Here is a 15538-nt window from a genome sequence, read left to right as displayed (position 1 = left end):
ATAGATAGATAGATAATGTAGATAAATAATATAGAAAGATAGATAGATAGATAGATAGATAAATAATATAATATAATATAGGTAATAAAATAATATAGATAAATAGTATTGATAGATGATAGATAGATAGATAGATAGATAGATAGATAGATAAATAATATAGATAGATAGATAGATAGATAGATAGATAGATAGATAGATAGATAGATAGATAGATAGATAGATAGATAGATAGATGATAGATAGAATAGATTGACTAAGAGGATAGATAGACAGATAGACAGAAAGACAGACAAATCATCTTATACCTATGAAATTGTGCAATATGCTTAAAGGGAAATTAAACACTTTTAGATGGTAATATAAAATGGTAAACTGCATTTCTATTAGAACATTTTTAAGTACAATGTCTCTTTAAGACGATTAGTTGTGATTCTACATATAAGGCACAACATACTTACCTGGAACACCGTCACGATTGCCCACAGCAGAGAGTCAAAGTTTTTCCGGTCAGGGACAGTATCTCCGGAATCTGTTCTTAAACTGAACTTACACCCGAAAATGTGCATTCCCAGTATACTGTATGGTGGGAAAGAAATAAGCTTTAGGCAGCTTGTAAACATTCTGATATTAGTAACAATTGTCATATATTTTTTACCGAGAAACATTTCTGTAAAATGAGATCACCTATAAAATATTATGAGCATTTTCATCTTCACTACTAAACTTCTGATAAATTAGATTCCCATAACCCTGTAGAGATCTATTTAGTTTACACCACCACCCCTGGGCCAAGCTTGTTATTGATAATGAGTATATAAAGTCGGTATGAACTAACTCTCAAAATATATATGAACAAATATATAATCTGTGCAGAGTTCACAGGGATTTCAAAAACGTCCAGTATACAGCAATAATGATGGACTCTAAAATGAAATGTCATTGGTTCACCAGATGTGTTAAGCTATCTCCCAGTAGTGCATTGCTGCTCCTTCAACAAAGGAAAGCAAGAGAATTAAGCATATTTGCTAAATAAGGGCTAGATTCTGAGTGGCATTATAACTGTTGCGCGTAAACAATATCGGGTTTATCACATACTATACCCACAATGCACCTAGTCAAATCCCTTAAAAAGTCATACACACATAGCTTTACGGTTCTGGAGCAGCTGAATTGCACCCCCCCCCCCCCCCCCAGATCACCAGATACAACTCAAAGGGATCAGCATACAGACCCTTTAACCTGTGATGTAATCGCTATACCCACCAAATCGCTATTTTGATCCTGCGCATTTGGATTACAACGTCGTTATATTAATGACATATAATGATTTTGTGCTGTTTTTTGGAGTGAACCATTTCAAGAATGTTATGATTGTGATCACTGACAATACTGGCTGACACGCAGAAACTGCTTACTGGAAATAAGCGAAAGATTGTGATCAACGCCAACACAAAAATGTTTTATTACATGAAAATGTCATTTTAAAATGATCATGTCCCTTGTCTGAGCCTCCCCCAGATCACTGCCCTTGGTGTGGAGTAAATTGTCCTTTGCTGAAGATGAAATCTGCTCTCTGCTAACCTCAGCGGTGACCTTTTGTCAAATCTAATAATTGTGAGATGTGTTAGGTGCACTGACAGTTGGGTCTGGATGTGCTATAATATTAATTTGAGGAAAGCTTGCTATATATTTAGTTTTTTCCCCAAAGAGTACTGTGGTTTTGTTTCTGTCCATCACTTATTGCAACAGGACATAACAAAGGAAATATTGTACTATTGCTTGTATACAACTCTGGGCTAAATTACGAGTGGTGCACTAACCAGGGGCAAAACTACAGGGGGTACAAAGGTCGCAATTGGGACTGGGCCCCCAAGGGTGGGGGCCCAGCTTAAAAAAAAAAAAATTACAATTAAAAAACATTGACCTGCCACTGCCTGCACTGATATCATGTGAGTATGACATGCTGCCTCACTAGTGTCTCTGACTACAGGGGTTAGTGTTTCTGTTTTACCCATTGGTGTTTATGTGTGTGTTTGTGTGTGTATGTGACTGTGTGTGTATTTATGCATTTATGTGTGTGTGTATGTATGTATGTGACTGTGTGTGTATTTATGCATTTATGTGTGTGTGTATGTATGTATGTATGTGACTGTGTGTGTATTTATGTATTTATGTGTGTGTATGTATGTGACTGTGTGTGTATTTATGCATTTATGAGTGTGTATGTATGTGACTGTGTGTGTATTTATGCATTTATGTGTGTGTGTATGTATGTGACTGTGTGTGTATTTATGCATTTATGTGTGTGTGTATGTATGTGAATGTGTGTGTATTTATGCATGTATGTGTCTGTGTGTATGTATGTGACTGTGTGTGTATTTATGCATGTATGTGTGTGTGTATGTATGTGACTGTGTGTGTATTTATGCATGTATGTGTGTGTATGTGTGTGACTGTGTGTGTATTTATGCATTTATGTGTGTGTGTATGTATGTGACTGTGTGTGTATTTATGCATGTATGTGTGTATGTATGTGACTGTGTGTGTATTTATGCATTTATGTGTGTGTGTGTATGTATGTGACTGTGTGTGTATTTATGCATTTATGTGTGTGTATGTGTGTGACTGTGTGTATTTATGCATTTATGTGTGTGTGTATGTATGTGACTGTGTGGTATTTATGCATGTATATGTGTGTGTGTGTGTGTGTGTATGTATGTGACTGTGTGTGTATTTATGCATGTATGTGTGTGTGTATGTATGTGACTGTGTGTGTATGTATGTGACTGTGTGTGTATTTATGCATGTATGTATGTATGTGTGTGTGTGTGTGTATTTATGCATGTATGTATGTGTGTATGTATGTGACTGTGTGTGTATTTATGCATGCATGTGTGTGTATGTATGTATGTGACTGTGTGTATTTATGCATGTATGTTTGTGTTTATGTGTATTTGTGTGTGTATGTGTGTATGTGACTGTGTGTGTATGTATGCATGTATGTTTGTGTTTATGTGTGTGTGTGTATGTATGTATGTATGTATGTGACTCTGTGTGTATTTATGCATGTATGTGTGTGTGTATGTTTGTGGAACCAGCAAATTACAGACCTTGTTACTACAGCATGGGGGGCGGGGGGTAAACAGTGTCAGTCTCTACAGTACCACTATATACAGTATGGGGGGGCTGGACCATGTCACAGACTACTGTGATCACTTTATAAAGTACTGGGGCAGGTAGGGTCAAGTCAGCCACCTCACCGGCAGATTACAGACTGTGTCACTGACTCATTATATACAGTACTGGAGGGTTAAACAGTGTTACTATATACAGTAATAGGGGTTCAGACCATCTCACAGACTGTGGGCACAGGGTACCTCCTTTTGCAGACATGTAATCTGATTAACAATTTTTTTTTGTGTTAAATGTAAAAAAAAAAAAAAAAAAAAAGATATGTATCAAATTCACTTTTTTTTTTTGGGGGGGGGGGCCTTCTTAGATTCTTGCACCTGGGCCCTGTGGTTTCTAGTTACGCCTCTGGCACTAACTATAGCACGCAAGCGAAAAGGGGTTTATCAAGGCTCTTTGCGCATGTTGGAAGTAGTGTGCGTATTAAACGTTGAAAGTAAACACGTTCGCTTTAGTGCAATTGGATTTAACATGCGTCGGGATAGAGCAACTTCATAGCTATGGATAACTGTTACACTCAACTAAAAAGTTGTAGAAAACACATAAAAAATACACATAAAGTACAGTTACACTCATAACACTGTCTGATAAAATTTATTATTTTTAAAAAATTGCAATAAAAAGTTTTAAGGGCTCAAATATATGAGGACTCAGGTGTTAGATATACTGTCTAAAAATGTATATGTACGTGTGTGTATATATATATATACCTGTATATATATAAGTGTGTACATATGTGTTTATTTGTGTAGTTATGTATTTACAGAAATATATATACTAGAGATGTGCAACCAAGAAAATTTTGTTTCAGACTAAATTTTCTTTCCGAATATTCAGGGAAATTCATTTTCCCGAATATTCATTGGCTGCGCTATTCAGTAGTCATTTAGTTTAAAACAAAACAAATACTGAAATTTCGTTCCATTCATTTCGTTAAAACTAATGTAAATGTTTCAAAGCTACAGGTGAAAAGTTTACCTGTAACTACAATACTCACCTTAATGTGCTCTCGAGAGCCTGCTGAGGTAAGTATTAACCTCTTAGAAAAATTAAAGGAAATTAATGAATACTGTCGATTTTTATCAGTATTTTTTTTTTTTTTTTTTAATTGTTGGTAGTCCATTCATTCGGATATTTGTTACATTAAAACTAAACAAAAATCTGATTTTCGTTTTCGATTTTCGTGATGCATTTGACAAAAAAGGAATGCACATCTAATAAATATCCAAAAAAACACATAAATATATATGTATACACATATATACAGTATATATATAGACATACTGTATATGTAAGTGCATTGGAGTCCTTTGCAGTCAAGAAGCTGAAAACATGTAAAAACATATTAATGCAATATTCGTATTTAATAAAGATGTTACTGTGTATTTACTGTAAATATTTCAAATCTCAATGTTCTGCACAACGGTGAATACAGTATGTTTTATGTATTTTAACTAGATACTCATATATATATATATATATATATATGTTCATTTATTTTACCAAAATATATATATATATGTATTTAAGAATAAATAGAACATATTCTGCTATGTGAAGAACATTGGAATAAGAAATATTCAGCTAGATTACAAGTTATGGCATTATGGCTGCTAGCTAATTTCGTGTACGTTATTTTCATCGTTCACCTTTCATAGCGCTGCTATTACAAGTTCTGAAAAACCAGGCTTGTGCGGGCGATATGGTGGCATTGAGCTCCATACTTCACCCAAATACAAGCGATGCTTTGATGTGCTTGTGCACGATTTCCCCATAGACATCAATGGGGAGAGTCAGCTAAAAAAAGCCTAACACCTGCAATTGCGGAATGAAAAGCTCCGTAACGCAGCCCCATTGATGTCTATGGGGAAAGAAAAAGTTAAGCTTAAACCTAACACCCTAACATAAAAACCATGTCTAAACACCCCTAATCTGCCGCCCCCGACATCGCCGCCACCTACATTACAGTTATTAACCCCTAATCTGCTGCCCCCAACATCGCCGCCACCTATATAATGTTATTAACCCCTAATTTGCCGTCTCTAACATCGCCACCACCTACATTACAGTTATTAACCCCTAATCTGCCGCCCCTAACATCGCCGCCACCTACATTACAGTTATTAACCCCTAATCTGCCGCCCCTAACATCGCAGCCACCTACATTACAGTTATTAACCCCTAATCTGCCACCCCTTACATCGCCACCACCAACATTACAGTTATTAACCCTTAATCTGCCGCCCTCGACATCGCCGGCAACTGAATAATAATTTTAACCCCTAATCTGCCGCCCCTAACATCGCCGCCACCTACATTACAGTTATTAACCCCTAAACCTATGGCCTCCCACATCACTAACACTACATAAATATATTAACCCCTAAACCTAACCCTAACACCCCCTAACTTAAATATAATTAAAATAAATCTAAATAAAACTTACAATTATTACCTAAATAATTCCTATTTAAAACTTAATACTTACCTGTAAAATAAAACCTAAGGTAGCTACAATATAACTAATAATTATATTGTAGCTATCTTAGGTTTTATTTTTATTTCACAAGTATGTTTGTATTTATTTTAACTGGCTAGACTAGTTAGTAAATAGTTATTAACTATTTACTAGCTACCTAGTTAAAATAAATACAAAATTACCTTTGAAATAAAACCTAACCTAAGTTACACTAAAAACTAACATTACAATAAAATACATTAAATTAATCAAATACAATTATCTAAATTACAAAAAAATAAACACTAAATTACACAAAATAAAAAACGAAATGATCAAAAATAAAAACAAATTACTCCTAATCTAATAGCCCTATCAAAATAAAAAGACCCCCCCCAAGGGTGAGGAAAAGAATTACTATTATTACTATATAACATGCTTTGAATGATTGGATCAGGGGTTGTGCACATTTCCATGGGCTACACTTTGTTCATGTTTCTCTTTTATGCTTTTGTTTGTAGGATTACATAATGTTGTAAGTTTTGATTCACATATGATTATTGTACTCTGTTAATCACTCAGCTAACATGCTGGACGTTTGGATATTAGCTCACAAAGCGAGCGTAAAGCATTGGAAAACACTCTTCATTAGCCAGTACTATTGATGCCTTAACAACTCCTGTACACTTCTGTACACTCCAAGATTAAGAACAGAAATATGTGCAGCATGCATGAGAGACACATGCTATATATAGTTGCAGAGGTCGTGCAAATTGTGTGTTATGTAGAAATGAAAATATGCTTCCTTATACGCTTACTTGTTGACCGTCCAAGCACTGTTATTTCTTATGTATTTCAAATAAAGAAATAAAATATTTTTAAAAAAGCCCCCCCAAAATAAAAAAACCCTAGCCTTCACTAAACTGCCAATGGCCCTTAAAAGGGCCTTTTGCGGACATTGCCCCAAAGAAATCAGCTCTTTTACCTGTAAAAAAAATAAAAGCAACCCCCCAACAGTAAAACTCACCACCCACACAACCAAACCACCTAAATAAACACTAACCCCCGATGATCCACTTCAGTTTTCGAAGACCGGACATCCATCCTCATCCAGGCGGCAGAACTCCTCATCAAAGCCGGCAGAAGTCTTCATCCAAGCGGGCAGAAGTCCCGCTCTGCGCCGGAAGGGTGAAGATAGAAGACTTCTGCCGCTTGGATGAAGACTTCTGCAAGGTTTGAGGAGGACTTCTGCCCGCTTGAATGAAGACTTCTGCCGGCTTCGATGGGGACTTCTGCCGCCTGGAAGAGGTTGGATGTCCGGTCTTCGAAAACTGTAAGTGGATTGTCGAGGGTTAGTGTTAGTTTTTTTTTTAAGGGTTTATTGGGTGGGTTTTATTTTTAGCTTATGGTTTGGGCAATGTAAGGCCTAGATTTAGAGTTGGGCGGTAGCCGCCAAAACCAGCGTTAGAGGCTCCTAACGCTGGTTTTTACCGCCCTCTGGTATTTGGAGCCAGTCATTAAAGGGTCTAACGCTCACTTTCCAGCCGCGACTTTTCCATACCGCAGATCCCCTTACGTCAATTGCGTATCCTATCTTTTCAATGGGATCTTTCTAACGCCGGTATTTAGAGTCGTGGCTGAAGTGAGCGTTAGAAATCTAACGACAAAACTCCAGCCGCAGAAAAAAGTCAGTAGGTAAGAGCTTTCTGGGCTAACGCCGGTTTATAAAGCTCTTAACTACTGTGCTCTAAAGTACACTAACACCCATAAACTACCTATGTACCCCTAAACCGAGGTCCCCCCACATCGCCGCCACTCTATTAAAATTTTTTAACCCCTAATCTGCCGACCGCACGCCGCTGCCATCTACGTTATCCCTATGAACCCCTAATCTGCTGCCCCTAACACCGCCGACCCCTATATTATATTTATTAACCCCTAATCTGCCCCCCTCACCGTCGCCTCCACCTGCCTACACTTATTAACCCCTAATCTGCCGAGCGGACCGCACCGCTACTATAATAAAGTTATTAACCCCTAATCCGCCTCATTCCCGCCTCAATAACCCTATAATAAATAGTATTAACCCCTAATCTGCCCTCCCTAACATCGCCGACACCTAACTTCAAACATTAACCCCTAATCTGCCGACCGGAGCTCACCGCTAGTATAATAAATGTATTAACCCCTAATCCGCCTCACTCCCGCCTCAATAACCCTATAATAAATAGTATTAACCCCTAATCTGCCCTCCCTAACATCGCCGACACCTAACTTCAAGTATTAACCCCTAATCTGCTGATCGGAGCTCACCGCTACTCTAATAAATTTTTTAACCCCTAAAGCTAATTCTAACCCTAACCCTAACACCCCCCTAAGTTAAATATAATTTTATTCTAACAAAATAAATTAACTCTTATTACATAAATTATTCCTATTTAAAGCTAAATACTTATCTGTAAAATAAACCCTAATATAGCTACAATATAAATTATAATTATATTGTAGCTATTTTAGGATTAATATTTATTTTACAGGCAACTTTGTATTTATTTTAACCAGGTACAATAGCTATTAAATAGTTAATAACTATTTAATAGTTACCTAATTAAAATAATTACAAAATTACCTGTAAAATAAAACCTAAGTTACAATTAAACCTAACACTACACTATCAATAAATAAATTAAATTAAATACCTACAATTATCTACAATTAAACCTAACACTACAGTATCAATAAATTAATTAAATAAAATACCTACAAATAAATACAATTAAATAAACTAACTAAAGTACAAAAAATAAAAAAGAACTAAGTTACAAAAAATAAAAAAATATTTATAAACATTAGAAAAATATTACAACAATTTTAAACTAATTACACCTACTCTAAGCCCCCTAATAAAATAACAAAGCCCCCCAAAATAAAAAAATGCCCTACCCTATTCTAAATTAATAAAGTTCAAAGCTCTTTTACCTTACCAGCCCTGAAAAGGGCCTTTTGCGGGGCATGCCCCAAAGAATTCAGCTCTTTTGCCTGTAAAAAAAAAACATACAATACCCCCCCAACATTACAACCCACCACCCACATACCCCTAATCTAACCCAAATCCCCCTTAAATAAACCTAACACTAAGCCCCTGAAGATCTCCCTACCTTATCTTTACCTCACCGGGTTCAGCCATCGGTCCAGAAGAGGGTCCGAAGTCTTGATCCAAGCGGCGGCTGAAGAACTCCATCATCGGGCTGAAGTCGGAAGACCATCATCGGGATGAAGTCGTCTATCAAGCCGCATCTTCAATCTTCTTTCTTCCGGAGCGGAGCGGAGCCATCTTCTTCCAAGCCGACGCGGAACATCCTCTTCAACCGACGCCTACTCGCCGAATGAAGGTTCCTTTAAATGACGTCATCCAAGATGGCGTCTCTCGAATTCCGATTGGCTGATAGGATTCTATCAGCCAATCGGAATTAAGGTAGGAATATTCTGATTGGCTGATGGAATCCGCCAATCAGATTCAAGTTCAATCCGATTGGCTGATTGGATCAGCAAATTAGATTGAGCTCGCATTCTATTGGCTGTTCCGATCAGCCAATAGAATGCGAGCTCAATCTGATTGGCTGATTGGATCAGCCAATCGGATTGAACTTGAATCTGATTGGCAGATTAGGTTTTAGTGTAAGGCAGGTTAGGTTTTATTTTACAGGTAACTTTGTATTTATTTTAATTAGGTAGCTAGTAAATAGTTGATAACATAAATACAAACTTACCTGTGAAATAAAAATAAAAGCTAAGATAGCTACAATGTAACTATTAGTTATTTTGTAGCTAGCTTAAGGTTTTTTTTACAGGTAAGTTTGTATTTAGTTTTAAATAGCAATTATTTAGGTAATAATTGTAAGTTTTATTTAGATTTATTTTAATTATTTTGAAGTTAGGGGGTGTTAGGGTTGGGTTACATTAGGGTTACGTTAGGGTTAGGTTTAGGGGTTAATATATTTATGTAGTGATGTGGGTGGACAGAGGTTTAGGGGATAATAGTTTAAATTAGTATATTTCGTTGCGGCGGTGTGGGTGGACGGCAGATTAGGGGGTTAATAATATTTAAATAGTGTTTGTGATGAAGGGCAGCAGTTTAGGGGTTAATAGGTTTATTATAGTGGCGACGATGTCGGGGAACGGCGGAATAGGCGTTAATACATTTTAATAGTGGCGGAGATGTCCAGAGTGGCAGATTAGGGGTTAATAATTTAATTTTAGTGTTTGCGATGCGGGAGAGCCTTGGTTTAGGGGTTAATAAGCAGTTTATGGGTGTTAGTGTACTTTGTGACACTTTAGTTATGAGTTTTATGCTACAGCTTTGTAACGCAAAACTCATAACTACTGACTTTAGATGGTGGTACGGATCTTGTCATTTTAGGCTGTACCACTCACTTTTTGGCCTCATTGCAAAACTCGTAATAGCAGTGTTATGGAAGTCCAATTGAAAAAGGACTTTTATAAAAGTGCGGTACTGACGTTGCGTGACGGCCAAAAAGGTGTGCGGTACACCTATTCTGACAAGACTTGTAATAGCGATATTAGGGAAAAAGCAGCGTTATGGGCCATAGCGATGCTTTTTTAGTCTTAATGCAAAACTCGTAATCTAGCTGATTAATATTTATGTTGGGTTGGCGCACTTGAGCAAATATGATCAGGTTTGCGCATGATTTGATGAGTGCTAGTTTTTTTTCTACTTTTTGCACTCCATTGAAGTTTATGGGGGGATACTTTAACGCGGTTGCAAAATTTGGACTTCATCTTTAGATTTAGACATATATGCATATAGTAAAGCCCTTTCCATTCAAACACCTTGTCATATACCTTATAAATTTAAACCCTTATAAAAAATTGTATTAATATTTATATAAATACATTTTATCAGATAGTGTGATAGTTTAATTTAATGTATTTATGTTGTGTTTGGTGCACATTTTTTTAACAATAGCCTTTACAAGTGGTCTTTAGTCCGCTAACCATCAAGCGCAAATGAAGTTTGCACTCGAGTGAATGAGTTTACTTTCAACTTGTAATACGTGCGCAAGTTAGCTAGGTCACAATATTGCTTATTGTGATTCACACAAACAATAGCATGTCACCTGTAATCTGACCCTTATTTTGCAATTTTTGCTAATTTATCTGTATTTAATTTTTACAACCAAATGCTATCTAGAGAGATAGAGTATCTATCATTTGAAAGAGGAAATTGCCCTTTTTTAAGTAAATAGTCTCATTTATGTACTTATTTCTTTTTGATAAAGACAGTTTCTGAACTCCCTCACCTTAATTAATATCTGTATACCTGGTGTCTAACAAGTTAGAAATCTGCTTTTTTCAGATGATAACCATAGAGATAAAAACAGAATTTATATCTTACCTGATAAATTCCTTTCTCCTACGGTGTGTCCGGTCCACGGCTTCATCCTTACTTGTGGGAATATTTTCTTCCCTAACAGGAAATGGCAAAGAGGCACACAGCAAAAGCTGTCCATATAGCCCCTCCTCCGGCCCCGCCCCCCAGTCATTCGACTGACGGTTAGGAGAAAAAGGAGAAACTATAGGGTGCCGTGGTGACTGTAGTGTATAGTAAAAATATTTAAGCCTGACAAAAAGCCAGGGCGGGCCGTGGACCGGACACACCGTAGGAGAAAGGAATTTATCAGGTAAGATATAAATTCTGTTTTCTCCTACATAGGTGTGTCCGGTCCAAGGCTTCATCCTTACTTGTGGGAACCAATACCAAAGCTTTAGGACACGGATGAAGGGAGGGAACAAGTCAAGCGCCCTAAACAGAAGGCACCACGGCTTGCAAAACCTTTCTCCCCAAAACAGCCTCCGAGGAAGCAAAAGTATCGAATTTGTAAAATTTCGTAAAAGTATGCAGTGAAGACCAAGTCACTGCCTTACAAATCTGATCAACAGAGGCCTCGTTCTTGAAAGCCCATGTGGAAGCCACAGCCCTAGTAGAGTGAGCTGTAATTCGTTCAGGAGGCTGCCGTCCGGCAGTCTCATAAGCCAATCGGATGATGCTTTTCAGCCAAAAAGAAAGAGAGGTAGCAGTAGCTTTTTGCCCTCTCCTCTTACCAGAATAAGCAACAAACAAGGATGAAGTTTGCCTGAAATCCTTAGTTGCCTCTAAGTAGAATTTTAGAGCATGGACCACATCTAGGTTGTGTAACAAACGTTCCTTCTTTGAAACTGGATTCGGACACAGGGAAGGAACAACTATTTCCTGGTTAATATTCCTGTTGGAAACCACCTTTGGAAGGAAACCAGGTTTGGTACGTAAAACTACCTTATCTGAATGGAAAACCAGATAGGGAGTAGAACACTGCAGAGCAGATAATTCAGAAACTCTTCTAGCAGAAGAAATAGCAACCAAAAACAGAACTTTCCAAGATTGTAACTTAATATCTATGGAATGTAAGGGTTCAAACGGAACCCCTTGAATAACTGAAAGAACTAAGTTCATGGAGGAGTTATAGGTCTGTAGGCAGGCTTAATTCTAACTAATGCCTGTACAAACGCCTGTACATCTGGCATGACTGACAGTCATTTGTGTAACAAAACTGACAGAGCAGATATCTGTCCTTTTAAAGAACTAGCTGACAAACCTTTATCCAAATCCTCTTGGAGAAAGGAAAGGATTCTAGGGATTTTGACTTTACTCCAAACAAAACCTTTGGACTTGCACCAACAGATATATTTTTGCCATATTTTATGGTAAATTTTCCTAGTCACTGGTTTTCTGGCTTGAATCAGAGTATTTATAACCAAATCAGAAAGCCCACGCTTAGATAGAATCAAGCGTTCAATTTCCAAGCAGTCAGTTGCAGAGAAACTAGATTTGGATGTCTGAATGGACCTTGAACTAGAAGATCCTGTCTCAAAGTTAGCTTCCATGGTGGAACCGATGACATATTCACCAGATCCGCATACCAAGTCCTGCGTGGCCACGCAGGAGCTATTAGAATCACTGAGGCCTTCTCCTGTTTGATCCTGGCTACAAGCCTGGGAAGGAGAGGGAACGGTGGAAACACATAAGCCAGATTGAACGACCAGGGCGCCACTAATGCATCCACCAGTGCTGCCTTGGGATCCCTGGATCTGGAGCCGTATCGAGGAACCTTGGAGTTCTGATGAGACGCCATCAGATCCATATCCGGGTTGCCCCATAGTTGAGTTAACTGGGCAAAGACCTCTGGGTGGAGTTCCCACTCCCCCGGATGGAAAGTCTGACGACTCAGGTAATCCGCCTCCCAGTTGTCTACTCCTGGGATGTGAATTGCAGATAGATGGCAGGAGTGATCCTCCGCCCATTTGATGATCTTGGACACCTCGCTCATCGCCAAGGAACTCTTTGTTCCCTCCTGATGATTGATGTACGCAACAGTCATTATGTTGTCCGACTGAAACCTTATGAACCTGGCTTCCGCTAGTTGAGGCCAAGCCAGGAGCGCATTGAATATTGCTCTTAGTTCCAAAATGTTTATCGGGAGAAGAGACTCTTCCCGAGACCATAGACCCTGAGCTTTCAGAGAGTCCCAGACCGCGCCCCAACCCAAGAGGCTGGCGTCGGTCGTGACAATGACCCACTCCGGTCTGCGGAAACTCATTCCCTGAGACAGTAGATCCTGGGTCAACCACCAGAGAAGTGAGTCCCTGGTTACCTGGTCTACTTGAATTTGGGGAGACAAGTCTGTATAGTCCCCATTCCACTGTTTGAGCATGCACAGCTGTAATGGTCTTAAATGAATTCGAGCTAAAGGAACCACGTCCATTGCTGCAACCATTAGTCCTATTACTTCCATGCACTGAGCTATGGAGGGCTGAGGAATAGAATGAAGAAGCGTTTAGAAGCTTTATCTTTCTGACTTCTGTCAGGAAGATCTTCATTTCCACAGAATCTATTATTGTTCCCAGAAAAGGAACCCTTGTGGACGGTGACAGTGAACTCTTTTCTATGTTCACCTTCCACCCGTGAGATCTGAGAAAGGCCAACACAATGTCTGTATGAGCCCTTGCTTTGGAAAGAGACGACGCTTGGATTAGGATGTCGTCTAGGTAAGGTGCTACAGCAATGCCCCTCGGCCTTAGGACCGCTAGAAGGGACCCTAGCACCTTTGTGAAAATTCTGGGAGCGGTGGCTAAACCGAATGGAAGAGCCACGAACTGGTAATGTTTGTCCAGAAAGGCGAACCTCAGGAACTGATGATGAGTTTTGTGGATTGGGATATGCAGATACGCATCCTTTAGGTCCACGGTAGTCAAATATTGACCCTGCTGGATTGTCGGCAAGATTGTCCGAATGGTTTCCATTTTGAAAGATGGAACTCTGAGGAATTTGTTTAATATCTTTAAATCCAGAATTGGCCTGAAAGTTCCCTCTTTTTTGGGAACTACGAACAGGTTTGAGTAAAACCCTAGACCTTGCTCCCCTGAGGGGACTGGGTTTATCACTCCCATCTTTAATAGGTCTCTTACACAATGTAAGAATGTCTGTTTCTTTATCTGGTCTGAAGATAAGCGAGACAGGTGGTACCTTCCCTTTGGAGGAAGTCCCTTGAACTCTAGCAGGTATCCCTTGGAGACTATTTCTAGTGCCCAGGGATCCGGAACATCTCTTGCCCAAGCCTGAGCAAAAAGAGATAACCTGCCGCCTACTAGATCCGGTCCCGGATCGGGGGCTACCCCTTCATGCTGTCTTGGTAGCAGCAGTAGGTTTCTTGGTCTGTTTACCCTTGTTCCAGCCTTGCACTGGCTTCCATGCAGGTTTGGGCTGGACCGCGTTACCGTCTTGTCTAGCGGCAGTAGAGTTATTAGCCGGTCCGTTCCTGAAATTGCGAAAGGAACGAAAATTAGACTTGTTCTTAGCCTTAAAAGGCCTATCCTGTGGGAGGGCATGGCCCTTACCCCCAGTGATGTCTGAAATAATTTCCTTCAATTCCGGCCCAAAAAGGGTCTTACCCTTGAAAGGAATATTAAGTAACTTAGTCTTGGACGACACATCTGCCGACCAGGATTTTAGCCAAAGCGCCCTCCGCGCTACTATAGCAAAACCTGAGTTTTTCGCCGCCAATTTCGTTATTTGAAAAGCGGCATCCAATATAAAGGAATTAGCTAACTTTAGTGCGTGAATTCTGTCCATGACTTCTTCATAGGAAGTCTCTTTCTGGAGCGACCTTTCTAATTCCTCGAACCAAAAAGACGCCGCTGAGATGAAACCTTGCTGAACAAAAATATTTTTAAGCAATCCTTCCAATTTTTTATCCATAGGATCTTTGAAAGCGCAGCTGTCCTCTATAGGAATAGTTGTGCGCTTCGCTAATGTTGAAACTGCTCCCTCAACCTTCGGGACCGTCTGCCATGCGTCCCTTCTAGGGTCTACAATGGGAAACATTTTCTTAAATATAGGAGGTGGGGCAAAGGGTATCCCCGTCTTCTCCCACTCCTTATCCACTTTGTCCGCTACCCTCTTGGGTATTGGAAAGGCGTCATCGTGCACTGGGACCTCTAAGAATTTGTCCAATTTGCACAACTTCTCTGGTACTACCATAGAATCACAGTCATCCAGAGTAGCTAATACCTCCTTAAGCAAGGCGCGGAGATGTTCTAGCTTAAACTTAAATTCTACTATATCAGGTTCTGCCTGTTGAGAAATTTTTCCTGAGTCAGAAATTTCTCCCTCAGACAGCCCCTCCCTCACAGCCAATTCCGATTGATGTGAGGGTAAAATAGATAAGGCATCGTCAGCGTCTAATTGTTCATCCTTTTTATCTGTATTTAAAACTGAACAATCACGCTTTCTCTGAAATTCTGGCAGTTTGGATAAAAGATTTGCTATAGAAT

General features: G+C 39.1%; 1 protein-coding gene across 1 annotated transcript in view; it reads right to left on the bottom strand.

Moving 5' to 3' along the window:
* CACNA1I (calcium voltage-gated channel subunit alpha1 I) overlaps positions 1-15538 on the bottom strand; it is a 682041-nt gene that overhangs the window by 366118 nt on the left and 300385 nt on the right. Inside the window, exon 11 of the mRNA XM_053689431.1 lies at positions 462-579. Within this exon, the coding sequence (XP_053545406.1) occupies positions 462-579 (118 nt within the window). The remainder of the gene's footprint in view (positions 1-461; positions 580-15538) is intronic.

The sequence above is a fragment of the Bombina bombina genome, chromosome 7 (genome assembly GCF_027579735.1).
Source record: "Bombina bombina isolate aBomBom1 chromosome 7, aBomBom1.pri, whole genome shotgun sequence".
NCBI lineage: Eukaryota > Metazoa > Chordata > Amphibia > Anura > Bombinatoridae > Bombina > Bombina bombina.
This window is presented reverse-complemented; position numbering and strand designations above follow the sequence as displayed.